This window comes from Talpa occidentalis, unplaced genomic scaffold (genome assembly GCF_014898055.3).
Source record: "Talpa occidentalis isolate TD23 unplaced genomic scaffold, MPIMG_talOcc4v2.1 talOcc4.17, whole genome shotgun sequence".
Taxonomy (NCBI): Eukaryota; Metazoa; Chordata; class Mammalia; order Eulipotyphla; family Talpidae; genus Talpa; species Talpa occidentalis.
In genome coordinates, this window is record NW_023601754.1 from 52,957,848 (window position 1) to 52,981,018 (window position 23,171).

The 23,171-nt window shown below is 58.8% G+C and overlaps 1 protein-coding gene across 2 annotated transcripts in view; it reads right to left on the minus strand.

Moving 5' to 3' along the window:
• PPFIA1 (PTPRF interacting protein alpha 1) overlaps window positions 1-12,952 on the minus strand; it is a 54,072-nt gene extending 41,120 nt beyond the window's left edge. The window contains exons 1-2 of one of the 2 annotated variants that reach the window (XM_037517409.2): window positions 12,921-12,952; window positions 11,703-11,969 (exon numbers count right to left, since the gene is read on the minus strand). In XM_037517409.2, coding sequence (XP_037373306.1) covers window positions 11,703-11,969 — 267 coding nt within the window. In that variant the 5' untranslated portion in view covers window positions 12,921-12,952. Of the gene's footprint in view, window positions 1-11,702; window positions 12,384-12,920 lie in introns of those variants that run through there. The other variant, XM_037517408.2, reaches the window with a different exon arrangement.
• Between the last annotated feature and the right edge of the window lie 10,219 nt (window positions 12,953-23,171).

The following is a 23,171-nucleotide window of genomic DNA, read 5'->3' on the forward strand; positions in this document are numbered from 1 at the left end:
AGTGCTGGGGAGCGGGGGCCCAAGAGCGAGAACACAGTAGCTGCCTGATGCCCCTGTGAGCCCCACGGGTTCTGGAAGCACCCGGGACCGAAAGACGCGCCCTCGGGGACCGGGACGGGCAGGAGCCGCCCCCGCCCCGCAGCGAGCACACAGCTCTGCAGGCAGGTCCCAGACAGGCTTCCCGCAAGGCGCCAGATCCGTGGCCAGAGCCGGCAGGGCCGGGAGAAGGAGGCCCAGAGCGGGCGCGCAGGCCCCAGGCCGCAAGCAGAGGTCTCGGGGGCCAGGGCTCCCGGAGGACCAAGTCCGCCGCTGCTGGCCCTGCCAACCCCGGCCCGGTGCCTCGGCGAGCAGACAGGGAGGGCAGGCAGCGAGGATGAGCACCGGCTCTGGGGGCGCAGGGCAGGGGAGGGGTCAGGAGGAAGGGCAGGGTGGACAGAGGCAGTGGGGAGGGGCTGGGAGACGCTGCTGGAGTATTTTCACCTGAAAATAGAGGACGGGGCAATGCAGCCATTTATCTCCACTTGACATTTTCTAGGCTCGCTCTGAGAAGAGGGAAAACGATGTTTAAGCAATGAAATCAGTTCAGAGCTTGGTTTGACATAGTGCTTGCAAATGTCACCATCATTTCTGGGCAAAAGGTTCAGCTCTGGAGAACAGGCTCAGGTGACACAAACCGACACTGACCAGAATCCACCAGGAGGCCAACAGGATTGAGACAGGCGCTGCGGGCTGGTGGCCACAGCCGGGCAGACCTGAAGGGCCTCACGCAGGGGGCGGTGCGGAGGGCCGGGGCGCCCTCCCAACGGGCAGCGCGGCCTGCGCTCTAGGACTCATATCCATTTCCACTTTTAATGACCTCCTGCTGTTGCCACTAACCTGCTGGAACGGAAATAAAGCTTCACCTGAGGCAAAAAGCTTGTCCTGAGGTGCAGGGATGGGGCATCACAAAGGGGGACGGGGCTCGAATTCGCAGCTAGGCGGACGAAGCCGAGAAACTGACCTCCGCAGGCACGTCCAACACTTACCTTGTCAGTACAAACTATTTCCCTCCCTCTTAGGTTTAAAAGTAAATTCTGCATCAAAACAGAATCGCAAGTTTTCATATGAAATCGAAAGCGCAAATGGTTTGGGACTCCACGGCGTCTTGACAAAGGTTTACACAGGGGCCGGGATCTTTCACAGCTGACAGGGTGCTCGGAAAACACCGCAAAACCCAACGGGCGCGGCAGAGCTGGTGCGGCCTCTTGAGGGGCGGATGGTCACCCCGGGCTTAGCCACCGAGTCAGCGGGCCCAGGGCGCGCGCAGCCCATAAGACAGCACCCAACACCTCCCGTCTAGCCAGGCCCCACCCCGAGCCTTCCCGCAGGCAGGCGCTCGCCCTTTAGGTCCAGGAGCCACTTCCGGGGTCTCAGGGCAGGCACCCCGACCAGCAGGGGAGTGGCCAGGTTGGTGACCACACCGCCCCACCCTCCGCTCTCTGGATGCCGCGTGAGCTGCTGCTGAGGCGCCACCTCATTGGAGGACCGGTGGTGGAGCCTCGGAGAGGACAGCACCCAACCCGGCGGCCTACGCAGCGGTGGCCACGGCTGGCATTCAAGGGCAGCGGCAGGAAGAGAGCTGAGGACAGAGCTTTTTTTTATACAAACCTTTAAAAAAAGATCGATTATTCTGACATGGCCCAAGAGGCACCTGGGGATGTCTCCTCCCGGGCAGGCCGCCTGCTTACCAGCTGCCAATGCACCGGTAAGCCGCGGATACCCCGTGCCCCTTGCTGGTCCCGGCTAAGGAGACACAGGGAGAAGCTGCAGCTTCACTCCAGAACACCCTCTCCCTCCCTATAGCCGCACCGTGTGCGCCACAAATGCGAAGGCAGCCTCTGCCGCCACCCACTGGAGGACTTCGCGCCTGTGCCGCCAGGCTCCGCTGGCACCAGGGCAGGGCCGCGGGGGGCGGCACACAGCGCAGCGCTGGGCTAAGCACATACCTTTTGAATCCGCGCTAGCTGTGATTTGAACAGAGCTGCTGAACTATTTCCCGGAGGCCGTCAAGTGGTGCAGACCCTGCTTCCCATGCCCCTTCCCCTGGCGGGCATCACTCTCTCGCTGTGCCAGCTGTTCTGTTCTGAACCATCCTCCCCACTTCACGCCCACTGCGGATCGCAGAGTGGCCTCCAGAGCGCGCTGTGCTGGACCCAGACGACACCCGCCCCGGCCCGGCAGCTGGGGAGGCCACTTGGCTCCGCCGCCCCGCACGCTGCCCCGCCGCCCTTCCAGCTGCGGGCACGCACGCCCTCTAACCAGATGCAAGCGAGGGGGCTGTTTTCCCTTATCCTAGCCCGTTCAGGCAGCGGCTGCCTCCTCTCCGCGACCTTCTGTTCCCCACAGGCCGGGCTCTGGCCACCGTGGGCACAAACGCCTGACTCACGACTTGCATCTTCCCGCATCCTGCCCGAACCGAGAAGCTTCACTGTGAGCGGCTTTCTCGCCATCTGCTTCCCATCACAACTCGGGCACCGCGTGGATTTCCCAGGTCTTTTCATGAGCATCGTTTCACGATAGCAATGAGCATGACTTAAAATATAAAAAGGGGGTGTTGATGGCTCTGCGGTGCACACCTAGAAACGGACCTGCCAGGCCAAAGGGTATGCAAGTTAACGCTCAACGCTTCCAGTGTTAAAAATCACAGTGTACTAAGCATCAGCTTTACTGTTTTTATCATCTCCTCAACAATTACAATTTACAGCAAGAGGTTTTCATATCCTGGCCAAAGAGAAGGCAGCGATCACCCCAGCTGGACTTCCCCAGCGATGAGGCAACAGCTGTGGGCAGCGAGGCCCGCGCAGCATCCGCACCAGCTCAGGCGGAGTGAGCACTGCCCACCTCCTGCTCAGAGCACCACTGTCCCCAGATGCATTTATTTTGTTCAAATTTCTCCATTTAAAATCTTTGCCTTGGGCCTCCCTGGTGGCACAAGGGGTTAAGACGCAAACTATGAAGCTGTCCGCAGCCTCTGCAGCACAAGTTCGATCCCCAGCCGTCCAGGGAGCTACCCACATGGTACAGCAGACCCCTCCTGTCTCGCCTCTGCTCCCCTCAGCAGTGGATTTCAGTTAATCTGCCTGTTCTGTTCCCCGCTCTGTCTCTGGTGAATCCTCTCACCCTCTACACGTCTGGCCTGTCCCCCAGCTCTTGTATGCAGAAATAAATAAATCTTTTTTAAAAAAAAGACATTAAAAAGTTGCTTAATAACATTAACAATAAAATAAATAAAATAAAATCTTTTACTTGTCGGCCTCCCTGGGGACCAAGGGGTCAAGTCTCACCTCTGGCGCCACCACGGCCTTAGTTCAATTCCAGCCAGGGAGCTGACCCACATGGCCCACAGACCTCTCCTGTCTCCCCGCTGCTCCCCTCAACAGCGTGTTTCAGTGGACCTGCCTGTTCTGCTCCCCACTCTGTCTTGGTGAATCCCACCCACTCCTTTAGCCTACACCCCAGTTCTTCTATACAAAAAAACCCCAAAAACAAACTTTGCCTTTTTTAACTTCCCAAGGCAATAAGGGTCAGATTAGAAAGCCGGATTATGTTACGCTACACTAAGAAAGCAGGCCGGTCTATAATTATTTAGCCTTATACCCAAATTTTTAATTTTATTTAAACATTACCTACATAGCACGTACACCCAAATATAAGGCAATCTTGAGTTATGAAACAAATCCCTCATTTCCTATTAAGACAACTGCCAAATTCACTTTAATATACGCTTTGAGGAATGTGGCCGCAACAGCCAACTCTGACTCAGCCCCGCATATCTAGGGAACGAAACCGAGCCAGCTGCCTACCGCGGCGGCACGCTACACGACCGCACCCACCAGACCTGTCTCCGCGGCGGCGCCGCCAGGGGGTGAGGCCCTCCACTATGCCTCAGCCACACAGCCTATGCTCTTCTCTGCTGTGACACCCGCAGCTCACCACTTGGGAGACACGCGACACCCGTGGGCACCCAGGCACTCCCCCGGCTACACCGGGAAAGCGGGCCAGTGCGGGCCGGCTGGGGGCCAAGGCCAGCCCGGGCGCCACCACGCACGGTCACGGCCCATGCCGCCCCGAGGGAGGGCAGTGCGCGTGATCAGTGATGTCCCCAAGCTCACCCTGGCTCCCGGGCACCAGCAGAAACAGCCCCAGCGCAAGGCCAGCACGCTGCTCAGCAGCGCTCCTGGAGAAGCACGGGGGGCCCTGGTGGCCTGAGCCAGGGCTGATATGAACAGGGACAGAGCTTTGCCGTTCCAACGGCTGGGGAGGGGAGTCTTTGAGCAGTGACCCTCTCACACATGCAGCTTGGGCTTGGACCTTGGCCTCCACTCAGTGGATGCCAACTGGCGCAGGACAGACTGTGTCTGGCCACATGTGGGCCTCTGTGAGATCTGATCTCTCTCTCCTCCTGCTTCAAAGACAAGCAGGAAGCTCCGGCTCACAACAGGGCTCTGGGCATTTCACGGGGCTGGGAAGACACACATTTGAGTGGAGGCCTAACAACTCAGGCAGGGCTCACGGGGCGAAGATCCCGAGGAAAGGGGAGCGCAGAAACAAGCCCAGTATGCTGCAAACTCTGCCGAGAGGCTGAACCTTCAGCAACCTCATGGTGTCTAGGCATAAAACCTGGGCTTCAGATGTGCCAGGAGGGTGACCCTGGGAAACAGTCTGGCATCAGAAGAGTGCAGGCGCTGCCCCGGAACAGGCGAGGGGCGTGGAGACAGGCTCAGAGACTAAGTCCCCGAACACTCTGAAGAGCTGCCCCCACGCTGAGGGGTGTGAAGGACATGCTGCAGGGAGGAGCCTGGTCCAGAACTGCACGGCTTCTTGGACCTAAAGGTGCAAATTAAAGGGAAAAAAAAAAAAAAACAACAGACATAACAACAAACAGGACCAAAAGAAAAATGAAATGACTCAGCGGGGGCCACAGACAAGGCAGTTATCAGATGCAAACTTCAGCTGTTCAAAATATACTGGACAAAAGGAAAATCTTTACCAGAAAATCAAAACAACGTCTAGAACTGAAAACGGTATTTAACTGAAACTAAGGATTCAATCTATGGGTTTAACAGCAGATCGAACACAACTGAAGAGAGAATCAGTGAACTGGAGAATCAAAAAAAGAACACCTCGATAGAAGTCAGACAAAAAAAGTCCATAAAATACAGGAGAAGCTCGGAAGACCAGAAGGACAGGGTTAAAAAGGCCCAAATGTGCATATCAATGAGGACACTACAAGTGGGAAAAGACAGAATGGGTATAAACAGTATCTACAGAGATGATGGCCAAAACAAAATTTATGCCAAAACTTGATTAAAGGATCAAGCCACTGACTCAACAAAGACAAACACATCTTGGGTTTCGGCAGTTCTGCTAATGCCTGAGGTAAGAAGAAAATGTTCAAAGCAGCCAAGGGCAAAAAGACACTGCCTCTGATGGGGCTGCAGTAACACGGAGAGCTGACGTTTCAAGAAAAAGGGAGGAAGCCAGAAGACATCAGACGGCATCTAAAATGCCGGAAGAAAATCACCAGCAACCTGGAATTCTATGCTCAACAGAAACATTCTTCAAGAGGGAAGGCAAAAGGAAGACTTACCAGGCAAACAAAAATGAGACAATTCATCACCCACAGACGTGAATTAAAAAAAATATTAAAGACAGCTCTCCAGGGAAGAGAGCAGTCTCTGGCGGAAACATGGAACGTGAGGAGTGACGAGCAACAAACAGGGTAACCGTGAGGGAGACTCTGAATAAGCAGCGACCTTAAAAACAATGAGCAATGCCGACAAGGCCGCACCTGAAACTGAGCAGCGCAGCTAACAATGACACCAAAGGAGTGGGGACTTCAACACAGATCGAGAGTCCAAGGCAAAAGCAGTGTCGGGAAAGGACTAAATTAGGCTTCCACCTAACCCGCACCCTGTTATCTAGGAATTCTCTAGAAACAGAGGATTAAAAACACTGTCATTCTACAAGAAGACAGTGATGTGGCACCTATAACTGAAATGTCTGTTTAAATAGAGCAAATACCTGAGAGAGAAAGACTGTTAAGATGATTAAAATAAAGCTAACCGCACTATCTGAGAGGACACCTTCACACAAGATCACACACAGGTGGAAGCAGACGACACCCGGCAGAAGGAGCTGAGCTCTCACGTGGCAAACGCCACCCCCCAGAGGGCTCTGCGGCAGGAAGCGCTGCTGGAGACAAGAGGGTCATTTCACGGCCTGGAAGTTCACCAGACCCCAATGACGGCTTTCGGAACTCGAGGGTGCCAACTACACAACCCCAAACACACAGCACTAGCCAGGACTAACCAGCACGTAACTAGTACAGTTAGTTCTCTAGTACAATGAGTATGGAAGACCTCGCTAGCTAGAACTAGTACATAACTACCACTAGTACTAACTATGGCTAACTAGTCTATAACTAGTACATAATGAGTTACTGAGAACTAACTAATGCTAACTGGGGCTAACTGGAACATAACTAGCACTAACACTATTGCTAACTAGTACATAACTAGCACACAAGTTAGCTAGAACAGACTAGCACTAACTAGTTAACTAGTATATTACTAGTACCACGGGGGGGTGACCTCTCTAACTAGAACTAACTAGTGCTTACAAATTGATAGGCAGAGTGGATCCACAGTCGCAGAGGCAGACTTCAGACCCCTCTTACAACAAAGGGCGGAACAGACCCCGGCGGGCGCGGGGCTGCTGGGAGCGCAGGAACCGGAAACGCGGCCCCGCAAGCCAAGACGTGTCTCAAGAATAAACTACACGCCAGGTTTCACAGGCGGTATGACGGCAAGAATGTAAACTATTCCATCCGTCTTTTCATGCCGATTACACAACGAAATAACATTTTGGATATGTGGGTTAAATGAAAGATGTTACCAAATTTACTCTCCCCTATTTCTTTCTCCTTCGTGTAACGTGTCCACGAGAGTCAGAGAAACACGATCCACAGACGCGCTGTGCCTGACGCAGCAGCAGGCCGCGGCGTGGCCATCAGCCCGCGCTCCTCTCAAGGAACGCCTAGGAGAAACAAGGGTGGCCCCGAGGAGCGCGCCCCACACCGCAAAGACTGAAAGACCACATGGGGGCCATGGGGACCACAGCGGGTGGCACTGTGGCCGCCGAACTCACTACAGCCAAGGCGACAGCCGCGGAGGGCGAGGACTCAGGGAGGCCACCGGTCCTGAGAGGAGGAGCTCCGCGCCCTCTCCCGCAGCGGGCAGGGAGAAGGCAGCCACCTGGGGCGGGGAAGCCGAGGACGGGCAAGCACGCCCGCCCACAGAGCAGACCCCAGAGCCCCCGGAAACAACTTGGGCTGCCTGTGAGCCGCCCGCGGGGGGATCTGGTGACAGCGGCCTGAAACGGCTAAGGCGGGGGTCTCGGTGGAATTGGGCTTGAAAGCAACACGAAGGTGACCGGAACAGCCCCGCCTGGCGCTGCGGCATTAAGTGACACACTTCTAAAGATTCTGTGGACAAAAGAATACAAGGAAAATTGGGCTTATCAAACCTGTGGCTGCGGCTACGATCTGCTTGGAGGAAACACGGAAGCCGCCAGAGCACGCGCTGGAAAGAGTCGGGGCTCAAGCTCAAGGAAGCCCCTCAAGAGACTGGAGAAAAGAACAACAAAAAACAAACAAACCACAAGTATATGGAAAGGCATTAATGCAACAGAAAACAATAAAAATAATCAATAAAAACCAAAAGTTGGTTCTTTTGACAGCAACTCCGGCACGACTGAGAGACAAGGCGCCAGTCACCGGTGCTGAGAGTCAAGGGGGCGTCCCTGGAGACGCCGAGGGCACAGGGCCGCCATGAGCCACCTCAGCTCACCGGCGAGCTGGGAAACCTCAACGAATTTCTGAAACAGAAAACGCCGGACATAGTCTTAGACACAAGAACTATAAAATCAAATGTAAAGCACTGAACATGGAATCAAAAGCCTTCACACACACACACCCCCCCCCCACACCCCCTCACCCCCCCCCCCGCCCCCCCGCTATACCGGCCAGTTCTGCCAATCAATCCTTCCAAAAACCTAAGGAAGAAAGCAGCCGCCCCACAGAAGCGCTTCTGGGAGTAGCAGAGCAACACTCTACACCCTGTTTAATGAGGCCTGATACCAAAGTTGAGCAAGGAAAACTTAAGCACCGAAGCGACAGCCCAGTCGCTCGCAACCACAGATCCACACTCCTCTGCACAACTTGCACAGACGAACTCCAGCTGGGGGAGGCGAGACCAGGTTCATTCCAGAAATGCACTTTCTTCTTTTACGTCTAAATCAGCACACAAAAGAAAAATCAATTGTCTCAAAAGATGCAGAAATTGCATTTAAGAAAATTTTGATTCAAATGTCTGTAAGAAAGCTGCAGCACCCACGCCAGGGGATGGCGAATACGGGCACGCTCCCTGACGCTGGCGCCGAGCCCCAGGCCCCATCATCACTGCTTTTCTTTTTTTTTTAAGATTTATTTATTTTTATACAAGAACCAGGGTACAGGCCAGATGCGCGGGAGGGTGAGGGGATTCACCGGAGACAGAGCGGGAAGCAGAACAGGCAGACTGAAAAAATCCACTGCTGAGGGGAGCAGCGGGGAGACAGGAGAGGTCTGTGTGCCATGTGGGCATCTCCCTGGCCGGCCGGGAATGAAACCCGCGCTGCAGAGGCTGCGGACAGCTTCACAGCACTGCGCTCAACCCGCTGTGACAGGGAGGCCCCCATCGTCACTCCCTCTGTGGACACCCCAGAGCTGCCAGGCCAACAGCAAGGCAAGGGAACAACAGTCTGCACTTAGGAAGGGAAAAAAAAAAAGACTCATTTGCAAACATAACTGTATATACATGGGAAACGCAAAAAGTACTATTAGAAATAAACGGATTGGTCAAATAAATGCATAAAAATCAATTCCAGTTTGATATACTGGTTATAAATAATTACATAATTGGATTTTAAAGCTATAATGCATCCATAACATCAAATACCTGTGAATATACCCAGCCAGGGGGTGCCAGGCCTCTGAGCAGAAGGCTACGCAAGAGGAAGAGAAATGAAGGAAAAAAACGGCGGCGATGCAGCCGAGCACCGAGGTCAGGGCCCTCAGTAAGCCCTGCCCAGCCGCCCAGGCAGCTTCACACTGACGTTCGAGAAGGCACACCTGGCGCGCCTCACACCATAAGCAGAACCACTGTCAGAGGGCGGCGGCGGGAGCGGGAAAAGCAGACCACACAGCCTCCTAGGATGCGGCCCGTGGGAGCCTCACGAGAACATCTTTCCCTGAACGCCAACAGCAGTAAACACAGCAGCCACCGGCCGTTGGGCTATACTAAAATGAAAACCTTTGCTGGGAAGACACTCCTCCGAGGATGAAATCGCAGACACGGCCAGGACACAGGGGGAGGATGCCTCAAGCCAGTCAGCAATACGGACGCGCCAGGCAAAAACCAGGCAAAAGGCAACCCGGATGCGCCCGCACGCGCGGGGAAGCCTTGTCTCCCCAGACACCCCCGACAGCCGCAGGGGAGGCTGGACACAGCACTGTCACGGCCCAGCTCTGCGCTGAGTACCGAGGGTGAACGACCCACACTCGTCCCTCTTCACCGCCTCCCTCCTGAACACACCAACAGTGTACCGATCTGCACCCCGAGACAGGCCAGAGCTTTCAGGGGGCATCTGGAAAAGCTCGAAGCAAGCAGACACCGCGGAACAGCAGAGCCCGGAGGTCCAGGCACAGGCTGGGTGGCCCGCCGGCGGAGAACACCCGTGCGACACCCGCGGGTGCTCACGAGCAGAGCTGTGAGAGAATCAAGAAGCAAAACACCCACGTTCCGACGTCCCATCTGTCGTCATCACGGACATGCGGCAGGGACAGACAGCAGGAGTCTCCACGGGGAGGGGAGGGGCTTCCGGGACGCCTGGCACGCCCTGGTTCTCAGTCTAGGTGGCGCTGCGCGCAGTGAGACCTCGCTGGGCTGTGCAGGGAGGCCTGGAGTGTCTGATGCAGCTCACAGCGACACCCTCTTTAATGTGCCGCTACCCGCCTGTGGCGTGTGCCCGGAGCGCAAGTGCACTTACTGCACCCCCACGCCCGGGTGGCCACACTAACCCACCAAACATGACACGAGTGCCAGGAAGGGAAGCTTTCAAATAGTTGGCCAAGAGAGGGGAGGGGTTGAGTCTCAGAGCTACCAAGCTATCAGCAGCCACTGCGGCCTGAGTTCGACCCCCAGCCAGGGAGCTGACCCACAGAGCACAGCAGACCTCTCCTGTCTCCCCGCTGCTCCCCTCACAGTGTGTTTCAGTCAATCCGCCTATTCTGCTCCCCGCTGTGTCTCTGGTGAATCCTCTCACCCCCCCGAGTTTCTGAATTGCTGGCCTCAGGAGCTCAGGTGGCGAGGCGAGCCGCTGACATCAACCCTTCCTCCTCTCGCCTGGCCACCACAGGAGCGGTCGCTAGAAACGCGTCCTGAGCAACGGCTCACGGCTGGCGTGACAGCCACACTCACTCACACGCTCCTCCCAGCCCGGCCCTGGCGGCCCTTCTTTCCCCAAACCACCGCATCTGATACCTGACACTCAGTTCGGTACTCAAATCACATGATAACAAGCACAAGCACCAACACACACAAACCACCCAGACTACTGGAAGGACCCACAAGTCACTGGAAATCCTGGTAAAATGTAATCTGGCCAATGCTTTCCGCTGTGGTAATGAAATCTGACCTAAGCAACGTTGGTAGTTTATAAGATTCAAGTGAGAAAAACTGTAATGATTCTTCAACCCAACAAGAAGGGATGTTACACCACTAACATCAAATCATTGCTGCTAAGAAAAGAAATCCAAATGTTCAGCTTATCAATCTTTCAAGAGAACTGACTACAGCCAAGAAACGCATTAAGGCCAGTAATTATTCATTTACTAATTTACCGCTGCACACCCGTCATGGGGCTAATGCGGGCTATTCGGCTCTACCTGAAAGCGCCATAAAGGCACCTATTATGAATAAGTAAAATGGCACCCAGACAGCTCATAAACACCGAAATAACCTCACGCTCTTCTAGGCGACACTTTCTCCCTCCACCTATCATTAAATCCTCACTCAGTCCCATAAGAAAGGGCTCGGAAACACTGATCCGAATGTAATATACTTAGCGATTCTGAGCTTTGTAACTCTCATCTGCCAAGAAGAAAGCTCCAAAGGAATCAAATCCACTTTTCCATCCCTTAAAACAAATTCGATTTACAAAGCACAGGTGTCCTGCAAAATATGGACTGTGACGTCAATTCTCCACGTGCACTGAACGTCCTGAGGTCATGGGGTTCCACCTGCACCCCATGGGAACGTGCTGGGAACCGGCTGATGACAACAGCACGGGAGGCCCCACAGAGCTCAGTGCCTCGGGGACCTCTTCAAAAACGCTGTGCCCACTCCCCGGCCTCCGCCGTGCTTTCTGCTGCCCCCAAGAAAGGAACGGGAGCTACATGGCACTGTGACCTGACTTCAGGGGTGTGGCCTCCCCCAGAAGGTCAGTCCTCAGTAACTTCATTGACAGGCAACTGACAAACACCAGCCCGAAGTGCCACCAAGGGCAAGGGCTGTGCTGGAGAGGCACTAAACAGGGAAGGGAGAAGGACCTGGCGGCCGTACCTGCGGAAGTGCGGTGCTGAGCTGCCGCTGCAGGGAGTCCCTCTCGTGACCGACTTCGTGCAGCTTCCCCTGGGTCAATGCCAGCGTTTCCTGAGTCTCTCGCAGCGTGTCCAGGAGACGGTCCCTCTCTTCGAGCATGGAGACCATCAACTGTTCAAAGTGGGAGTCTGCATCTGGCTGCGAAGGGGAGCCGGGCCCCGGGCCCCCGCTGCCACCTCCAGGGGGGCCTTCCGCTTCGCTGATGGTGGGCATCACCTCGCACATCATCTTGGAGAGAGACCCAGAGGTTAGATAAGTGGCGCGAAAGAAAGGCTCCTCCAGGCTGCACCCGAAAGTGCTCAGCCATGCACAAGGGAGAGGCGGCTGCCTGGCTCTTCCCTCCCACCCACAGGGCGGGTGGTACGAGAATACGCTGGCGAGCAACACCGCAAGCTGGACTGCCAGGACCCGCCATGGGGACCTGAGGCCAGGAACCATTACAGTGTTCTGTAAAGTCAAGGGGCGCCCCCAGGGAAGGGTGAAAACCAGAGGACACCCCGACGCGTGAAGAGCAAGCCCTGCGGTACTGTGGGCAGCGCTGCACTCTCCAGCGCCGCGAACAAGTGTGCGTGTGTGACCTTCTGGCCCTACTTCCCGGCGTGGGAGAGAAAGTCAAAACCCAGCCACCCATCGTCTCTCAGGGAAGCGCGGAAGGAGCCGCAGCCAGGAAAACTGACAAGCACAAAACCCATCCGGCATCTCCCAGGAATGTGGGCAGTCAGCGGCGGGAGACCGGCGGCTCCCGGGCTCGGGGCGGACTCGGTGCGCGCCCAGGGCCGGGAGAGGTGCCCGGAGGCCGACCCGACCCGGCTGGCGAAGTCGGCACCCCCTCCCCAGAAAGACGCGGCCGCAGAGGCGCCGAGCGGGCCGGGCAGCCGCCGCGGCGAGGCCGGGACGGCGACAGGGTGTCCCGAAGTGACGACGGGCCGCGGCGGCGGGCAGGAGCCCGGCCCCGGCGCCCCAACCGCGCACCTGCCGGCGAGCGCGGCCCGGCGCCGCCACCGCACCGGCGCGCCGAGCTCCGGGCCCGGGGGGGAGGCGGCCGGGTCGGGCGGCGCGGGGCCGGGGCCGGGGCCGGGAGGGCGCCCGGCCGGGCCCCGCGCCTCGCCGCGCCCGGCCCGCGCCCCGGTGACAGGCCGGCCCCGCCGCCAGCCCGCAGCCCGCAGCCCGCTCCCTCACCTTGCTGGCCGGCGGGAGCGGCGAGGAGGCGCCGCGGCGGCTCGGGGCGGTGCTCGCCCGGGCGCGCTCGGGGCCCGACCACGGCTGCCCGCGCCGGCGCCCGCCCGCGCCCCGGCCCCGGCCCCGGCCCGGCCCGGCCCCGGCCCCGGCCCCGGCCCCGGCCCGCCGCAGTCACCGAGCCCGGCCGCCGCCGGACACTGGCCGAGCGCAGGAGGAGCGGGCCCGGCGGCGCGTCGCGGGCGTCAACGTGCCCGACGTCGGGCGCGTCGGTGCGTGCGTCAGCGCCGAGCGCCGCCGGGCCCGCTCCTCCCGCGCCCCGCCCCGCCCCGGGAGGGGCGCGCCCGAGCCCGGCGGCCGAGTGCGCAGGCGCCGCCTCCTCGGTGGGCGGGGCGCCCCGCGGGCCCCGATTGGCCGGGACCCGCGGCCCCGCCCCCGCCCCGCCCCGCCCCGCCGGGGTCCCCTGTCCGGCGCCTCCCGCCCCGCGGCCGCCGCGTCTCCTCGGCCCCGGGCGTCTCGAGCGCCCCCCCGCGGCGTCGCTGTCGGGCCGGAGCCGGGCGTCAGGGCACCTCGGGGCGTCCGGGCCGGGGGCCCGAGCCCGGGGTGGGGGGGCACGGGGGGCCTCGGGGCGCGCACGGGGGGCCGCGGGGCTCCGAGGCGCGGGCTGCTCGCGGGGCCCCCGCCTGCCGGGCGCCCGGCCTCGCCTCCTGCCGTCGCCCCGGCCCGCGTGAGGCTCCCGGGCGCGGAGCCCGGCCCTCCGCGGTCACCTGCAGCGGGGCCGCGGGGCCGGCGCCCGAGGGAACAGGCCGGGGAGGCGGGGAGGCAGGACCCGGGCGGAGACCCCGCGGGGCGGCCGAGGGAGCCGGGCCGGACGTCCTGCCTTCGTGCTCACGCCTCATCCCGCTGCGAACCGCCGCCCGGCGGCTCCAGACACGCGCCTTGGAGAAGCCCCCGCAGGCCGCGCTGCGGGCCCGACCCCGAAACAGACCGCGCGCCCCGCGTGTGGGTGGGCAGCCCCGCGTGCGCGGCCCGGGGGCCCCTGGCTGCTGCTCGCCCCGGGCAGCCGGGCCCGGGACTCGCTGGGTCTAGGCCAGGGCCCGAGGACGTGGGAGTGACCTCCGAGGCTCTCCCCGGTCCTGGTTGTGAGCCGGGACGGCCACGTGCTCCCGCCCGCGACCTGTCCTCCTTCCCGGGCCCGCCCGGCCGCCACCGGCCAGGCTCTGATCTAAGGAACAGGTATTGAGTGACTGCGCAGAAATGGGAACTTGCGCCCTCGCCCCAGGGTCCCGCACAGAGGGAGGTACCAGCTCTCCTCAGGCGCACCAGCCCATCCTCGCAGCCCATGCGGCGCCTGCACGTCGGACCTCTGTCCTCAGGGACAAGCACATCGGGCCTCCCCCGGTGGCGCAGCGGTTGAGCGCCCGGGTTTGTTCCCCGGCTGCCAGCGAGGGTCCCACAAATAAAAAAAAGGGCCTCCCCGGTGGCACAGCGGTTGAGCGCTGGGTTGCGAAGCTGTCCACGGCCTCTGCAGCGCCGGTTCGATCCCCGGCTGCTCCCCGGCCACTGGAGGAGGGTCCCACATGGCGCGCAGACCTCTCCTGCCGCCCGCTGCTCCCCTCAGCAGTGTCCTTCGGTCCTTCTGCCTGCTCTGCTCCCCGCTCTGGCTCTGGTGAGTTCTCTCACCCTCCCGCATTTCTGACTGTGCTTTTATAAATAAATAAATAAATCTAAAAAAAAAAAAAAAGAAACAAGCACATCGCCAACATGTCGTCCAAAGGAGCAGAATGCTCACTCATTCCACGAACATTCGTAGAGCTCTGTGAGCCAGGCAGGACCTAACTTTGGGGGGAACACAGGGCACCCCCCAGGTCACAGCCTGGAGGGGAGAAGGGAAACCATGACGACGTGTGTCCTAGACTGCGCGCGACGTGGGGGGGCGGTGGGGCCACGGGAGGAAGGAGCGGACGCCCCAGAGCAGCTCCCCGAGCACAGGGAGAGGCCCGTTTGCGTAGCTGCGGGGAAGCAAGAAGCCCAGATTTCGTTCACTGTCGTTCGTTCATCTCATGCCCCGAGATAGCAAAGCCAGTGAGAATTGTAAACAGCCCAGTCTGCAGTGACCGGCCGGCTGGGTGCACTTCCGAGGGACACGGGCTCGGGGACATTCACAGCCGTGTTGGGGGGAACTCATGACAGGCAGACCCGTGTATGCCGCGGGGGGCGCGCTTCCATGACTGCGCGTTTGTGGACATTCACACACTCTACACGCATATGTAGACGTGCCTAATTTTAAAAGTGGGGTGTCTGCTAGGAACTGGGGAGAGCTGTTGTCCTTTCTTTGTGCGAGTCTGTGTTTTCCAGATACGTGAATGTGTCTTATTTTTTATTAAGTGGGAAAAACTCCACTGCCGTTGCTTTAATAAGATCTAGGCAAGAAGAAACCATGGAGACGTGCTTTCAGGAGCCAGCTCGAGTGCTACCTGTATGGAGTTATCTATACCGCCCAGCCAAACTATTTCCCAGAAGTATTTGTCTGAAAAACATTTCAGAGATTAGGCGGCATCCTTACAAGGCTCAGAATTCAGGAAAACAAATACAAAATGGTTTTGCTCCCATTCTTGTGTTAAGGCTGCATGAAGCCTGCACAGTGGCGGGGTGGGGAGGGGACACTATGCCCAGGGGCTGTGTTTGATCATGTGCCTGAAGCCTGGGTGCCACCTGTGATGGAGTTAGTTGTCAGCCCCGCACACCGCCCCGGTGGTCTCTCCTTTCTAGAGAAGTAATGGACCCTAGGAGGAGGCTTTCAGCTGAGATCAGAGTCACCCAATACCCCCATGGTGAAAATCTCAGACTGTCCCAAGCCTTTCTAGAATACGTAAAGCAACCTCATGAACACCTGTGTGGGCATAAAATTAGGGGAAGATCTTAGCTGGGGGTGTCTCGTGGGAGATGCGGTCTCCCTTTATGGTCAGGAAACGGAAGCCTAGAGATGCAAAAGAGGTTTGCCCATGTCGCAGAGCTGGCTTGGGGAGTGGGGAATACAGCCTGGTAGCTGGGACCCTTGATTCCTGGTCCAACTGTGAACCGGCCTCACGGGTGTGGCCAAGGAGTGGTCTCTTTAAGGGACAACCCCAGAGGAAACCTTTTGTCAGTGGTCTCAAGTCCAACCCCTGCCCTGGGCTTCATGAACTTGGGCACTTCAGCCACAACGCCAAGCTTGTTCGGATTTCCCGGGCATGCCTGCTAGGGTGGGGTCCAACAGCAGGAGACAGGGAAAGCAAGAGGGCTTTTTAGCATCTCGATCTCATTCAGTTTACAGCTCATTCCCCGTGAGGTCATCTCTGTACCCCTCCACTTTGCAGCTGAGGACACTGAGGCCCAAGTGGCCCCTAAGCAGGGGTGGCCTCCATCCTGAATGCTCAATTCTCCAGGCAGTTAGCTCTGTGTCTTGCAGTCCACCAGTTAATGGAAATTTTGGTCCAGCCTGTCGGGAGCTTGGTTTTGTGTGAATCAGTCCTCGGGAACATGTGTGCATGTGGAGTGATGAGAAGGAAAGGGCGTTTGCAGAGTGACTTGCAGAGCACCCTCTCCCCCATGAGCCCTCACCAGAGCCTCCCCTTTACAGAGGAGAGCACGAAGGTGCAGAGAGAGTAGGTTACCTGTGCAAGGTCTAGAGCTTCTGATCCATATGAGCTGGGTTTGGACTGGACACTAGCCCCCAAACAGGTTTTCCCCTGAAGGTGCCCCCAGGCCCCCAAAACTGAGGACAAAACTCCTTCATCCTTGCAGGGTCATCCAGGTCCTGATCCCTGATGCTACTGCAGGTCTAGGATGCCATTCTGGCCACTTAGTCTAAGATGCACCCCTACCCCAGCACAATGCCAGGCCCCTGAGCCCCCCAGGGCCCCCTGCCTGGGTGTGGAGGCTCCCAGCCTCTTCGCCTCTATAATTATATTTTAAAAGCCAGTTGGAAGCGCCTTGCAACCTGCTGCTCTTGACACCTTTGTGGCTCGGTTCGGCAGATGGGCATCCGATAAGGATGCCAGCTGCTGGGGGACGGGCCAGGGAGGGGCGCAGGGCTCACCACCACCGTGCCTTGGGCCAGGCCTGTCATCCGGACTGAGCCCCAATCTCTTCATCTGCCAGACGGGGTAATAGCACCCACACTAACTACCACGTGGGCTGGCGAGAGACTCCAGAATGCCCACCGCAAGCCAGAGCTGGCCACCCCGGCGCCCGCCGGCCGGTCGCCACAGCCCTCCCTGCCAGGTACTCTCCATGATGGCCCCATGGGCTGGAGCTGGGGCCATCTGTGCCTTGGCTCTGATTCTCAAGGCCACGGCTGCGTGTTCACAGGTAACGCTGGACTTTCGGGGCCTCCGTTTCCTCATTTCTGCAGCAGGGCTTCCTCCCAGGGCTGCGGGGCTGAACAGGAGATGCTGCCATCACCATCCTACCACTTGGGCTGTGCCCCTCCCCAGCAGTGAGTGGGCCTGACCCAGATCGGCTGGCATCTGGGTACGTCCCACAGACCCGGAGAGGCGGCCGAGCTCTCGCAGTGTGACCTAGGTGCTGTTGACACGGCCTGTCGTCAGGGATTTTCCTTTTGATAAGAGAACGGCACCAGCAGAACATCCCGCTGAGCTGTCAGACCCTGGTCTCAAGCCCTGCGGGTCCACAGCTCCTTCCCACTGCTTGCCAGGAAAGCCTTGCTTTCCCGGTCCCAACAATAAGAAAGATCAGTCGAGAAACTGAGAAAAACGGAAAGACATTGTCATTCTCTTTGGAGAGTTCAACGGGGCAATCAACATGAGTTAGGGCAGGAGGAATCCGGGGTTCACTCCAGGCCAGGGCGGGAGGCTGTTGCGTGGAGCAGGGCCAGGCGTTCCCGGCCGGCCGGGCGAGCTGAGGCTCGCGGTAAGTGCTGCTCTTGGCCTGGCCAGACCAGTGGTGGCAAATCAAATAAATATTATGAGTTTATACACACAGTGCACTTGTGCAAATCCCGCCAGTGGGGTTCTCGGGAACAAGCAAGCAATGCGCTCCTGCGGTGACCGTGGGGGCCAGGCAGCTCCAGGGAATCGCTGAGAGAGCCAGCTGTGCCGGCCAGCCCCGCTCCGGAGCTGGGGAGCGGTGTCCAGGGCTTGAATATTCATTGTGGGCGCCTGTTTTTGCGAGGCAGATGAAAGAACTTGTGCATTTAGCAAGTAACCTCGTGAAGGAATCTTGAGGACGGGGCATGGCCAAAGCACACCATCCTACTGGCTAAGGCCCCTAGAGTTGGGGGGCCCAGGGAGACTGGGGTGGGTGAGGCCTGGGGCTGGGGGCACAGCACACCCATATGCCCCTCGCGCCCCACTCAAAGATGCCACGGACATACTCCTAACATTTCAGCCCACATCGGTGCCCGATGCCACGCGTTTTTCTACCACTGGGATATTTGTCATGAAGCAGTGGGTGAAGCTCACTGGAGAGGTGGAACCTTAAACTCCAGAGAACACAAGTGACATCGGCCTTAGACGTGGCTTTGAGAATTTGACGCCAATGCAAGGGCAACAAAAACAAACGGAAGAGCTTCTGCCTGGAGAAGAAATCATAAGATGAAAAGGCAGCCTCCCCAGGAGAAGGTATTTGTAAATCATACACCCAAGCAAGGGTTCATAGTAGAACTATGTAAAGAACGATACAACTCACCAAACCACCTGATTACAACATGGGCAGAGGCTCCGAATAGACACTTCCCGAAGAAGACGCACAGGTGGCCGCGGGCACGCGAAGAGGTGTTTCTCATCTCTTGCTATCAGGGAAATGCAGATCAAAACCACAATGAGCTGTCACCTCCCACTGTGAGAATGGCTGCCACCCAAAAGACAAGACACAGTAGGAGTTGGTGAGGACATGGAGGGAGCCCTGGTGCGCTGTGGGCGGGAATGTGAATCAGGGCTGCCCTGTGGGAAACAGTATGGAGACGCCTCAAAAAATTAAAAATGGAAATTTCATACCATCCGGTTATCCCACTTGTGGGTATTTCACAAAGAATATGAAAATACTAATTCAAAGAGACCTCTGCACCCTCATGTTCATTGCAGCACGATTCATGATCCCCAACAGCTAGGAACGACTTAAGTGCCCAGCAACAGATGAAGGAGAAAGAAGAGGTGGTGTATGCACCATGGAGTACAATACAGCAATAAAAAAGGTGAAATCCTGCCATTGGCTACAACGTAGATGGACCTTGAGGGTATTCTGCTTAGTGAAATAAGTCATGTGAAGAAAGATAGACACTCATCTGTGTACATAAACAAAAAAGACAGCGCTATCAAGCTATCCCCAGCCACTGCAGCACGAGTTCCATCCAGGGAGCTACCCACCTGGTGCAGCAGACCTCTCCTGTCTCCCCACTGCTCCCCTCAGCAGTGGATATCAGTGGATCCATCTGTTCTGCTCCCCACTCTGTCTCTGGTGAATCCTCTCACCCCCAGCCCCCACACCTCTGGTCTACACCCCAGTTCTTGTATGCATGAATAAAGAAATCTTTTTAAAAAATACAGTGATTTTGAAAAACACAGGATAACCCCAATGCCTTGTTCCCACGTCTTGAGGGTGAGTATCTGCTGGGAATTTGGAACAGGCGGCGCTGGGTAATGACAGTGGATGATCAGACGGGCAAGCCGGGCAGCAGCTGCCACCTCACCAGGCCTGTTGAGTGAAACAGGGGAATGAACGGGCAGGGCTCTGGGCACCTGGAGTGGACGAGCTATGCCCGTGGGAGGGCAGCCAGCCAGGGGAGCCTTTTTCTTTCTTCCCAACAGTTTCCTGAAATCACTTTACCTTTGACAGATGACAAGCAGCTGTAGCTGTGGCGATTTGTCCATTTCATTCATTTACTCTGCAACGCTGTAATGTTGAGCCACTTTATGGACCTGAGTTTAGGTTTATTTTTTAATTTTTTTGAAGATTTATTTATTTATTTATGCATACAAGAGCTGGGGGACAGGCCAGAGGTGTGGGGTGGTGGTGAGAAGACTCACCAGAGACAGAGCCGGGAACAGAGCGGGCAGACTGACTGAAATCCACTGCTGAGGGGAGCAGTGGGGAGACAGGAGAGGTCTGCAGCGCCATGTGGGTTTCTCCCTGGCCAGCCGGGGATTGAACTCGTGCTGCGGAGGCTATGGTTTGCTTCATCTTGCTGTGCTTAACCCCTGCGCCACCAGGGAGGCCCCTGAGTTTAGGTTTAAATAATGTGTGGGTATGTGGGGGAAGGGGCGTCAGATCCAATGTGAAAAGACAAGGTCCCCATATGGAGCTCACCTGACTCCTGTGATTGGAGCGCTGGCAGCCCACCTCACCCCGACAGGGCGCCCCAGCCCTCAACCCCAGGCCCAGGTCCCTTTGGTGTCCGCTCTGCTTCACCTCCCTCGGCCCGGGACAGAGAAAGGAGGACTCTCAGCTGCACGGGGAGGGTGGGTCTGCAGGTGCCCATCCCTCTGGCCTGGGGTCCCCAGCGGTCCTGGTCATGGTTCAGAGCAGGAAAGGGGACATGAAGCCCTTTCTTGGGCCGTGGGGCGGGCTCCTTCCGGTTCTGAATTCGGGTTGAAATACTTGGCTCTGTGCCTGCTCCCTGGTGCCAGGCGAGGGGGTAGTGACGTCCACGGCGGCGCCTGTGAAGACAGAGGAGGCAGGGCTGCCGACCCGGCCGCGGAAAGGGGATTCCAGCTCCTGGAGAGAAAGACCCGCAACCTCCATCCCCCACCCAGCCTGCTCCAGCCCGTGTGAGTCGGGAACCGGGTGCTGGGAGGTGCTGCCGACGCCAAGACGGACCCCCAGAGTGAAGCCACTGGCTCCAGGCCCGGCCTCTGGGAACCCGCAGGCTGGGGCTGCCCGGCCCAGGGGCAGCTGCTCCCAGGGGTGCTCACGGCACCTGCGGCCCACCCCCCCCACCCCAGGCAGACGAGAGTGTGGGGTCTCTGCGAGGATCGCCGGCTTGGGAAGTGCATGAGCAGGCCCTCTGCATGGCTACCGCCGGCCTGCCCAAGTCTGGGCACAGAGAAGGCACAGCAGGTCTGGGACGTGGCCCCGGGCAGGGCCCGCTCGGGGTAGGGTGCAGGAGCCTCACCCTTGGTGGAGGGCAGGCCTGGGCAGCAGTCTGGCTGCCTGCCTGTCTGTCTGTCTGGATCTCCAGCAGCAGCAGGCGCTCAGCACCATCATGGAGTGGGTGCTGCCCCTGGGAACTGCCCGGGAGCTCCAGGCTGCCCAGGGAGGTGGGGAGGCCGGGGACAGCAAGGCCAGGCAGAGGCCCCAGCAGGGCCAGGCAGAGCAATTCTTCCTCCTGGCATGACTGGGCCTGGGATGCTGGCCCAGCCTGTCCCACAGCCTCCTCTGACTGAGGCCAGGAAGGATCCGGGTGCCCTCCACCCCCGGCCCTCACTCACGTGATACGCAATGACCTCTCAAGGGCCCACGACGAAGCAGGAACAGGGCAGGCAGGATCCTGGGCAGGAGATAAGCCCGAAACAAGTCGTCACTGTTTCTATGACTACACGGCGAGGCGTGCCTTGACCGCTGGCCACAGGCCGCACTGGACACTCCCGATCTCGGGTGGGCAGGAAGGAGGGTGGTGGGCGAAGTGGGGCTCCGCAGCGGGCAGATGCGGCTGCCGGACACCCTGTCCTTGCTCAGCAGGTCCTAACAAGCCCTCACAGGCTCCTGAGTCATCTGTCCGGCAGCTGGACCTGCTCCTCCTCTTCACCCCAGTGGGCAGCTGGGGTCCTGGAGGCCTGAGACGTGCCTCCCACCCCGGAGGAGAGGCAGAGCCTGGAACAGCCTCCCTCTATGGGACCCCTCAACTTTCTGGGCAAGCACTTCTTCACCGAACACATTCTGAGCTTTCCCACGAGGGCGGCGGCGTGTGTCCGCATCACCGCCCTGTTATTCACCAAGCGTCGTGTCTGCTCTTCCGCGTGACGTGAGGGCGCCGGACAGGCACGGGGCCGAGCTCGTGCTCTGCGCGGCCGGCCTGTGGCGAGGTGGGTCTCTGAGTCTCAGTTTCCCCTCTGACGCCGGAGGCGTGGGCGGGGGAGTGACAGTGGAGAGACAGAGGAGCCTGGCGGCGTGGACGCGGGCTCGCGGGCGGCCAGGTCCTCTCCCAGGAGAGAAAGAACGGTCCTTTTTCCCCTGGGTCTTATGACTTCACGCCTTTCACAACAGAGCTCCTGCCTGTGTAATGCCTGAAGGCCTGGCGGGGCAGGCCACGCTGCTCAGCGAAGGCCAGAGTGTTGGTTGCACAAGGCCCCGTGGGTGGCTGCCCGTCCGCCCCGGCCTATTTCTCACCGAGGAGCTGGGAACGGAAGGGCGGGGTGCTCCGGCCGCCTCTGCCAGGGACACCCCCGTTCCACACACTGGAGTCCTTCCAGATGGCGGCTGGTGACCATGGGGGCAGGGGGTGGGGAGGCTCCTCCCCTGGGACCACCGTAACCCCTGTTCTATCCCAGCCTCAGCCCTGTACGCGCGGGGCGTCGGGAAAGCCCGCCGGCCACCTGGAGGGCCAGGGCCGGCTCCTGACACACTTGGAACAGAACCCGCAGCCGCCTCAGCTCCGCTCACTCCCGCTTGGCCTCTTTGTGGCCTCAAACCTGCCAAGCTGGTTCTTGCCTCTGGGCCTGTGCACTTGCTGCTCCTCCTTGCCCAGAACGCTCCGGCTGCCCCTCCCTGTGGTGACGTGTCTCCGTCACTGGGTTCCCCATCGAGTCGCCCCTTCCTGGAGACACCTGCCCGTGGCCCCTTCGTGCCACTTGCCCTCCGCTGGCTCTCACTGGCTTTATTGCCTGCGCTAGGCTGGCGCTGGTTTCCAGGAGCCGTGGGCAGCCAGGTGGCGCCGGTCCTGGGAGGGGAGGAGAGAGCAGGGCCCAGTCTCCCGGTTACGCCAACCCGTGATGGAGGCAGGTGCCAGGGTTCAGGCGGGCGGGAGCACGGCGGGCTTCCAGAACACACATTCTGTGGTGCAGAGAGTGGGGGAGGGCGTGGTGGGAGCCGGCACAGGCCCTGCCTCAGGCGGGGGAAGCAGGGAGGTCTTCCTGGAAGAAGCTGAAGAGGAAGGATGATTCAGTTAGTCCCGTGGAGACAGCGGGGGAGGAGCTGCCAGGGCGGGAAGCCAGCACAAAGGTCGGGAGGCCCGGAGTCTCCTTGGTCCTTCACCCCTTCTTCCCAAAGACTGGGGCTCCCCCTGCTCTGCCTGCAAGAACTCCTGGAATTCCCTTC